The sequence below is a fragment of the Fundulus heteroclitus genome, chromosome 7 (assembly GCF_011125445.2).
Source record: "Fundulus heteroclitus isolate FHET01 chromosome 7, MU-UCD_Fhet_4.1, whole genome shotgun sequence".
In the NCBI taxonomy this organism is placed as follows: Eukaryota; Metazoa; Chordata; class Actinopteri; order Cyprinodontiformes; family Fundulidae; genus Fundulus; species Fundulus heteroclitus.
Window position 1 is genome coordinate 20,667,324 of NC_046367.1, and position 9,528 is coordinate 20,676,851.

At 37.5% G+C, this 9,528-nt stretch overlaps 1 protein-coding gene across 1 annotated transcript; it reads left to right on the forward strand.

Moving 5' to 3' along the window:
* The first annotated feature begins 1,032 nt into the window (after window positions 1-1,032).
* On the forward strand, window positions 1,033-9,528 carry cd247l (CD247 antigen like). The gene is made up of 7 exons (XM_012864376.3): window positions 1,033-1,260; window positions 4,780-4,874; window positions 8,084-8,116; window positions 8,255-8,281; window positions 8,356-8,415; window positions 8,495-8,524; window positions 9,153-9,528. Exons 1-7 carry the CDS (start codon window positions 1,197-1,199, stop codon window positions 9,228-9,230), a joined length of 387 nt encoding a protein of 128 aa, XP_012719830.1. The 5' UTR covers window positions 1,033-1,196; the 3' UTR covers window positions 9,231-9,528.

Here is a 9,528-nt window from a genome sequence, read left to right on the forward strand (position 1 = left end):
TGCATATTTCACACACTGGTGCCAACATGAAGTCTCCTTTCTCTGCAACCAAAAGCCGCTGTTACTTACCCGCCTGCAGGTTGTTCAATAGTTTCCCTCAAGTGTCATAAGTCAGAGTGACTGTGCCACTTCTGAAAGGCTCAAGGCTTTGGGGGGATGCAGAGAGAGATCCTAAATCTGTTTCCCTTTCCGCAAAGCAGACCCAGTAACATTTACCTAAAGGCAACGTGCCTCCTGACCTTTAGAGTTACAGACGTGTAAACAGCATAGAGCCGTCAGATCGGCTTGTCTGCATCGTGCTGCCGCTGGACTCCTCGCATTCCTCTATATGTACGATTTCTGACTTTTTAGGCTAACCATACATTAATAATACACTTTGTTTGTTTTCTTTATTTGGTGCATGGCCTTGGTTTTAAAAAGGAAACTATAACAAACTGTCCGCTGCATTTTCTTTTTTTTTCTTTTTTTTTTACCTTATATTTTCTTTGTTTTGAGCAAACATTTAATTTGTGTAATTTTCCTTCACAAGATCTGGCTATTCCACAAATATGACGCATTTAAATAGAATTTTTTCTGTTAAACAACATTTTTTACTGTATATTTGCAACAGGCCCACATAGCACTAAATCCAACAACTGGAACCAGACAACAGATGAATTTTACTGTTAATAATAATAAGTTGGTCATAAAATACAGCTTATGAGCAGATATTTGCGCAACATTTTTAGATTTCCTGCACATCATTCATGTGGCTTTTAATCAACTTTGTTTAAAATTAAAAGATTTAAAACCAAAAAACTTGAGCAGGTTAATTTTCCGTCTTGCAACCAAGCTGCTTTTCAGGTTTACCAATAAGCCTAATTTGCCAGAACAACACGGTTGTAGCGCTCCGTGATGAAGGACTGAAAGCTCGGTAGACGTCTGCAGACGCCGTTTTGTGAGAGATCAGTTGAGACCCTCAAGGCGGCTGCATTTAGGCTGAAAATATATATTCTGAGCAGATCAGATGAGCAGAGCTGAGCAGGCGAGACCTGCGGTGGGCGTTGAAGGTTGCGACAGAGCTTTCTAGTTAAAACCACACCGTCTCAGTCCACTGGCAGGTCGTCATTCAGCCGCTTCCTCACAACAGAGGGATCAGATGGTACGGTGAGGCAACTTATTGCAGAAAAAGATCAGTCTGACATCCAGAAAGAGCCATGGATACACTGAGGACAGGTGCATCTGTGCTCTTTGTGCTGTTCATGCCCGTCGCCTCTGCAGGTAAGTGAAATAAACAGCAGGGAGTTATTCTCCAGCTCATTTCCTGAGCTTGACACAAACAGTTCTTAGATTTTTTTTTTTATTTGTGGCTGAAGAGACCCAGGTTAGTATGTATTGAGGTGTAAATGTGTCAGTATGTAGTATTGATGAAGAATGTTAACTAAATTTTAACTGTGATTTAGCTCTCAAAATAGTGCGCTCATTTATACCACAAATTGTTTCCACACGTCTTGAACTTTCAATGTGGCCTTCGTGATCAACGTCTGATCGTCCAAACGTAACATGCAGAAACATTGAGATAATTTAGGATGTTTTTGAGTGTTTCTTTTTTCTCTAGACCGCAGGGTGTTTCCTGTATGATTTCGTTTTTGCTGGTATTTTAGAAATAGCCGTCAAAACCTGCAAACAAACATATATAGAATTACTCTAAAATCGTCTTTCCTTGTGTAATACAAATTTAAGTGGTACACATTTTCAAAAGACGTATTTCCTGCCAGTTTGGTAGTTTTATTCTTTCGTTTTGAATACCAAAAACGAATAAAACAAATAACAGATGCAAGTTAGCTCAAGAAGATGTTATGTTATGTTTTGTTGGTTCACTTTGAGGAAATCTATATTCTTTCAGATCTGGATATAGTGTTGATTTATCCATGACTTATTGTTTTAACTTGTGGCTAAAAAGCAAGAGAAAAACAACCAAAAAGATTATTTAATTTCTGGAAAATTTCTTTCAATGTAATTTATACTCATCAAGATTGTTTTTTTAACTATACTGAATTAAATGCAGGCCAGAAAAGGTTATATTCATGTGATCTGGTTAAGTATTACATTTTTAGCTCGCAACAACAACCAAGAGCCGATCCGGGAAATGTGTAAGGTGCAAAAAATACTTTTTTAAATGAAATGTTTAATTGAGCTTCACTGCTTTTTAGATGCCGAGATAGAAAAAGCATATTTCTCCTCACTGTGTGTTAGCACTACGATCTAAGTTGGTCTGATATTATTTATGTGATTTATGAAAGATGTTCATGTCGTTATTGTGCAGAAAGGTGTGGTCTTGGACACCTTTATACACATATTTCCGTAAAAAACAAATCATCAAATAAATGGGCCTTCTGTCTGGCTCTATACATTGCAAATAGATTTTTGTTGGTTTACATTTTGACTGCAAAGTCATGTAAGATATGGGTCTTTTTTCAGAGTTTTAAAGGTTAATGCTCCAATTGTTGGTCTTACATGTCTTTTTTTTATTGCGTTGGATCTTTTGAGGCGCCTGAGTTACGAGCACAAAATCCTTGAATGAGTGCATAAAACAAGCTCTGAAAGTGGATACATGTGATTGGGTAAATTCATATTTTAAAGCAGACTTGTTAAATGGTAGTATGCATTTTAATTAATGTTCAATACCTTGCAAATGTCACACGGCTTGAATTTCTTCACAGTTTGCCTCATGACAAATTCAAGACATATTTTATAGTGATAAAATATATGAGGTTATATATACACAGGTTACCTGTTAGACTCTGTGAAAGACTTAAGCAAAAGGTGTTTATTACAAGGTATTGACACAGGGAGCTGGATACAAATGCTCCTTTAAAATAATTAAAAATCAATGGTGTTTATCGGTATTTTCACAACTATGCGCTCATTTGTGTGGGAATCATATTAAATGTCAATGAAATTGTTTGAAGCTTTAGGTTGTAACATGAAAACGTTTGCAAACCTCAGTCAAACCATGTTTTATCATGTTTGCTATTTCTGTCCAAATGGTGTTGCAATGTGTTGTGGTGCTGGGCTAAGCAGGTTACCAAGAGCGCTGTCACAAACTGTATTTCCTTTGCACGAAAACCGCTTTAACCTGTTTTCAAGCTAGACGAGAAGTGTGGCACAAATATACATCAAGCTGCGGCGTTAATAAAGTTAATTTTGTGTCCAAATCATGACAAGACTTGGAACACAAAATAAAACCTTTAGGTGAAACCCCACGTCTTATTTCTGCACCCAAAATGATCCCAAGCTAAGCTAACTGGCTAAATTAAAGCGGTGTAAGACATTTTCATACTCTATATGTCACTCAGGGAAACATAATTATAATTTTTTTTGCAAAATACCAACAACCTTTTTTTTTACAACACATTTCTAGGTGACAAAACAAGACAAGGCCCAAAGGCTAGCAAGGAGCCGCTACAGCTACTGTGTTTTTCAAATGGTCAACTTTCCAGTCATGTTCATTGAGGTAGAAATGGCGCAGTTCTTGCACTCAGAAGTCTAAAAATAACCTTTGAATGGAAGAACTGTTGCACTCGGAAGCAGCTTCAGATGATCGAGATGCGACAAAGACGTTATGGCCTATCTGAATCTACCCAGGCTGTCCTGTTTCTCACTGCAAGGCTGCTGTTCCAACCGCACACCGAGATAAATGAGCCTCACCAAAACCTCACAGCAGCCCATCGCACTGACAGGAAGACATTTAAAGTTTTCAGCTGCAGATATGTAGTTTCTTATTTCCTCTTCTGCAGGGGTCTCTCAGTTCTCTTATGTTTCCCCCTTTAATGCTATTTTTCCATCCAGTCTCACATGCAGATGGGTTCATTTCTGGTTTCTTCGTGTGATTCTATTTCTAAAGAAGCAATGCTTCAGGTAATGGTAATGATTCTTTCGTTTGTAATAAGATTTTTATGAAGACTCAGAGATCTAAAAAATCCGATAATGCAGCTAGCAGAGATGCGGCTACAGGACAAATACAGTTTTTAAACCCATGCTTGAACCCACGCTACTGCAGAAAATAAGAGCATAGATTTCAGACTTCAGACATACAACCCAAAACATGATTGCTGGATTTTTGCTTCAATGAATGAAAGCTGAACCGAAGTCTTGAACTGAAACAGAAACAGCACAGCACAAAATGTCAAAAAAAAAAAAAATTGCAACTAGGTCATCCTGGAATAAAAAAAGGTTTCTGACACATCAGCAGGACTTCCTTTGTATGTGAGAAGCCCACCACTGAAACGCACTCAAAGTCCTGCAGGTAAAAAAAAAAAAAAAACAGCCTGCAAATGAGGGAAAGAGCACAATAATTTGGGTGGACAAAAATATAAGTGCATGCACTTGGTGCATATTTAGATATATTGACAGTAAAGAGGTATTCAGGTCAAAGGGTTCTCTCATAACACCACAGTTGTTTTCTGTAGATACCAGTGTTGCATGGTGGGGGGAAACATGACATAGTTAAAGGGCCACAAGACACATTTGAAACTTGGTCAAAGATCAAAACGTCCCCTAACTGCAAAACACTGCAGGCAGATTATGATCATGTTGTACCATCAGTGAGACGTCTGATCGCTCCCAGGTTCACACGGTAGCATTGCAGCCAACTCACAAAAAACAATCATCCACCGCGTACATCTTCACTTGCAGCATCATTTGTTCTTCTGTTGGAAACAAAACACAATTCTGTGCAGCGCGAAAGAGTCGTGAAGCATGTTGCATCCGTTAACTTTGTCTCGGTTTCTTTCACAGAGACATTTTTCACTGATCCGGTCATCTGCTACTTCCTGGATGCGTTTCTGATGGTTTACTGCATCGCTGCGACGGCACTGTTCTTCAGAGAAAAGGTGAGTTTAAGCACAGGTTGACCACATATCAGCGGGTTCTGGGGGAGAGATGAACGTAAACAACCAATAGAAACTTGATGATGATACTGAAATATGACTGAATATAGTCATTTGATGGTTAAAAATGTTAAAAGAAAAGAAAAAAACTACTTTATTAGTGCGATCCAGTATATATAGCCAAATGGGAGGATATAGAATGCAGTATGTGTACAGAGGTCCCTCTACAAGCAATGACAGCAGACACTAAATGACTTGATCCAGTAGATAAAGTGGAAAACACGTGGGTAAAATCAACCAGAAGTGGTAAAAACAAATAGAATAAAGAAAGAATATGGTTAGCATATGATAAAAACTCTTTACAAAACAGTATTGACTCCAGATTCAAGACTTGGAGATATAAAAGTATTTTTTTCTAGATTGTAATAGATAAGGAAATGGAAAGCTTTGACATTAAAAGATATTTCAAAAAGGAAGACTTTTGTAGATAAGTAATTAAGAGATTATTATAACCAGGAAATCAATCATACCACAGACCACATTAACCCACTGACTGGACTAATAATAAAAGCTAACAAGTCAAAATTTGAAGGAGGAATAATATCCAAAATATAGAAGATATACTAACTTCAACACTCAGTCAACTAGATATGCAAAAGATAAATGGGAAAACGAAGCAGGTCTTGTAATATCTGATGAGGAATGGGAACAAATATGCACAGGTAAAACCTCAGCAACACTTGTAGTATTTGGAGCAAACTTCATTAGCAAATATCAAATATGCACATCAATATCTTATCACTGGAAGGAATGTTTGTGAAAAAGTATTTTGTGTTACTCTATCTCCCTAAGTGCTCTCTTCTCACAAGGAAACAGTCAATATCATATGTTCTGGGTGGCCATATTGGAGCGATATTCACAGTGCAGTTAAACATAATTTCCAACTCTAGATTCCATCATGTTTTAAAGCCATGTTTCTGGTCTGTGAAACACAAACCATGCAATCGATAGATGGATACCTCTAGAAGGAGGAGTCACCAGCCTAGTGCCCATGAGCCTGTTCTATAAAAGCACAATCCACCAGTGAGCTGCATCTAAAACGTTATTTTATTCTATCACTCTGTTTATTCACAATTGCATTTATATAGATTTAAAAATTACAATATCTATAACTAAGCATAAAAAATGTGTTTATTTTACATAAAGTTAAGGTGAACGCTGACTCTTGCAGTTCAAATGTCAGTACTAGTAGCCCTTCACAACACCAATGAAGTAGCTCTCAGTTTCAAAAAGGTTGGTCACCCCTGCTCTAGAATATGCTTCTAACAGCAGAGGAAAAAGCAATCACAAAGAAACTGATGGTAAAGGAGGGTCCAACTATCCAACAATGGGCTCAAATAGTGGCAGGTATTTACAAAATGGGGGGGTAGCCTGTAAAGTTAATTCAATGACCTGATATGTTGCAGACTGTAATTAACTTTTATAACTTAAAAGTGTTGTCTGTTATTCTGTACACATCAAACAGAATGTAATTATCAAACTATCAAAAAAGAATGTTAAATCCAAAATATAAGAATATGTGAGTCAGAATAAAAATATACAAATAAATGTTTCTGCAATATTACTGATGAGTAAATGATCAAATCTTTTGAATGAGATTTCATATTTCTCGTTTTATTTCATATTCTAATAGAGGGGAGTCATGACCTGATGATTAGAGCGGGGCGCTTATGTCCCAGAAAGGCCGCAGGTTCCTGGTTCTAATCCCACAGACTGCCACCCCGGGTCCCTAAAATGGTCCCCAGGTGCCACACGGTGGCAGCCCACAGCTCCCTGAGGGATGGGATAAATATAGATGACCCATTTCATTGGAACATGCAAAAGTTTGCAATGAAAAATTGCAAAACATTTAAAGGATTTAACACATCAATGCAATCTGACCATTACAGCGCTTTGGACTTTACTGTACGCTCAACTGGTGGATCAAATTTCATGAACTACTCCAGTTAGTAAACCAATTCTTATTACACTGTGCAACACTTTTAGCCATCAAAATGTATTTTAGAATGGATTTAATTAGACAGATCCTTACACTTACATTAGTATTGCTTTTGTCAGTGTCAAATAACAAAAAAAAAACTTGAGATTTGAAAATTTGTTACACAAAGTGTATAAAAGTGTAAAAATATATAAACATTTATGATCTATTCAATTTAGTTTATTTATGTTGCGCCAATTTAAACCATGTCATCTCTTTTACACTTTACACAGTCAGTTCTATCGCATCACCCAGACAGATTGGTTAAAACATTTTTGTTATTTTTGTCTAAGAAAACCCAGCAGATTGTATCGAGTCACTGACTTGCAGCATTTACTCCTCCTGGTTTAGCATACAGCGACAGTGGACATTCACTCTCATTGAGTCAATAATATCTGCAGCAATCCCTCGTACCAAGCATGCACATAGCAACAGTGGAAAGGAAAACTCCTCTTAAACAGAAAGAAACTGCGAACAGAACCAGACTCACAGACCCACGACTGACTGAGGGTTTGAGAAGACAGAGCATATACACACACACAAAAAAAGCACAGAAGCACTAATCCAGGAATACTTTCTATGTGAGAGAAAAAGTTAACGGCAGTAGTAGGTTCTTTAGTGGCTTCATCTAGGACAGACACACGGTTACACAGATAGGCTTAGAGTTATTTGCAGTAAAAGCTCAGCCAATAGCTAGTATCTAGGAGAGAAATGGCTTAAACATTGAAAGACAGCATTTAATCCTTCTATAACATGAAGTTGTTAGCAGCAATATCTCAACCAATGGCACTCTCCAAGACGGTGTCACAGCTGAACAGAACACCAGTCCTGAAATAATAAAATAACAATAGAAATAATCAAATTAAATGCTGGTTAGGTATATAGACATTCTTCAAAAACTAGCTCAACAACTAAACAAGTATCTAACCCAGATAGTTCATTCATTGATGATTTCAAGAATTTGAACTTGAACCTGTGGCAAGCCTTGGCAGCCGATGTTCACAGATGCTCTCCGTCCAATCTGACTGAGCTAGAGCTAAAGTTCCTGTCTCTGGATGTTAAAATTTAAAAAAAATAAACAAGAAGCTAGAGCAGACTTAAATTTTTTATTTTGTCTATAAATGTGTCTGTAAACATTAGATTTAATATTGCTGTTTGTTTCATCCTGGTTCAGTTCTCCAAGTTGCCACAAGTTCCACCTGAGTCTGTAAGTCTCCAAACTTCAAATAGTTTCTTTAATGTCTTTTTTGTTTTCTAACATAGCTTTTTTTCTCAGCTTTTATTATAAGCTATGCACTTATCTGTGCTCAATCTCCATTTTGTGTTTTCTCTTTTGAAAACTTAGGAGGATGAAAAAAAGGGCATTTACCAGGTACGGTCAGCAGTCTTACGGTTTATTTGGTTATTGTGTAGCTGTGCCGCTCTGCTCATTTCATTTTGTTTTAGGAACTCGAGAGGCCAAAGGACACTGATCCTTACCAAGAGCTTCAAGTAAAAAAGACAAAGGTTTGTTTGAAACTTTAACAAACACATTCCCACCAGTTTGCCTCCCCTTATTTATCTTCAAGTTGTCTTGTCCTTCTAGGCAAAATCTAACAAGAAGAGCAGAGCTAAGGTAAGCCAACCTGCCAGCACTGAGGATTTTAAAGTCTTTCAGACTCAGGGAATCTTCAGTTTTGGGAAGTTTAAACCATCTTAAACACATTTCAAATGAATTATCAGCAGAAACAATCGAAGAGGAAAAAGTTGCTGCTTTATAGATGCAGCATTTTGCTTCGAACGTCATAAGATTTAAAGGCTAACGTTTCAGCTGCTCTCTGTGCCGCCTTCACACAGACAGACTTTTGCACTGAGCAGCATTGTAAAGGGTGAAACACTTGGATTGTTTCAGAAAGTCCTAAATTGTTTGCTAAAATAATGTGCACGACCCATACAAATTTTGCAAGCCATGCACAAAATTCTTCAAAGGTAGTTTAGCTAAATGTGACCCCATAACGTAAAAAAAAAAAAAATCATAGTACACCAGCAATTGGGACCCGAATATTTTTCCATGGCTCTAATAGCAGCTGTTTAAGGCGCCTTAATCACAACATCTCTATGAAATTGCGATTAAGGACGCCTACTAATTTCTCAATCATCTCTGGTTACTTGAACTGAGATGCTATCAGTGATTAAAAGTTTTGCTGCCTGTTGTAGGACAGCAGATCATTTCAGAGCTTTAAGTCTGTCTCTCTTCTCTGCAGAAGAACCAAGGCAAGCCCAAGGATAGGGATCCCTACGAATCGGTTCCCACCAGCCCGCCGCCTCTTCCAGCTGTTTAGGGATGCACTTACAGCTCCAAAAACGAAAGCTAAACGCAACGGAGATGAAAGGAGGATTATTTCCTGTTTGTATGTTTCGGGGGGGTTTTTTGGAGTAAAGAACTTCCTTTTCTCTTTGCTTTTTTGTATGTATAGATGCTTTTCATAATAATTAGCTGTTGGGGAAATAAGACAAGGTTGGATTTCCAGTAGACAAATTCAGATCATATACAACTAAAAACAGGTATTTACATACGATGTACAAAGCAAGATGATCATGTTTTTCCTCATAGTCCGACATTAAATCAGAATTAACTTT

Coding starts and splice junctions, on each gene's coding strand:
- cd247l (XM_012864376.3), top strand. CDS start 1,197: ATGGATACACTGAGGACAGGTGCATCTGTGCTCTTTGTGCTGTTCATG. Junction 8,282..8,355: donor AAAAAAAGGGCATTTACCAG/GTACGGTCAGCA, acceptor ATTTTGTTTTAG/GAACTCGAGAGGCCAAAGGA. Junction 8,525..9,152: donor ACAAGAAGAGCAGAGCTAAG/GTAAGCCAACCT, acceptor TCTTCTCTGCAG/AAGAACCAAGGCAAGCCCAA.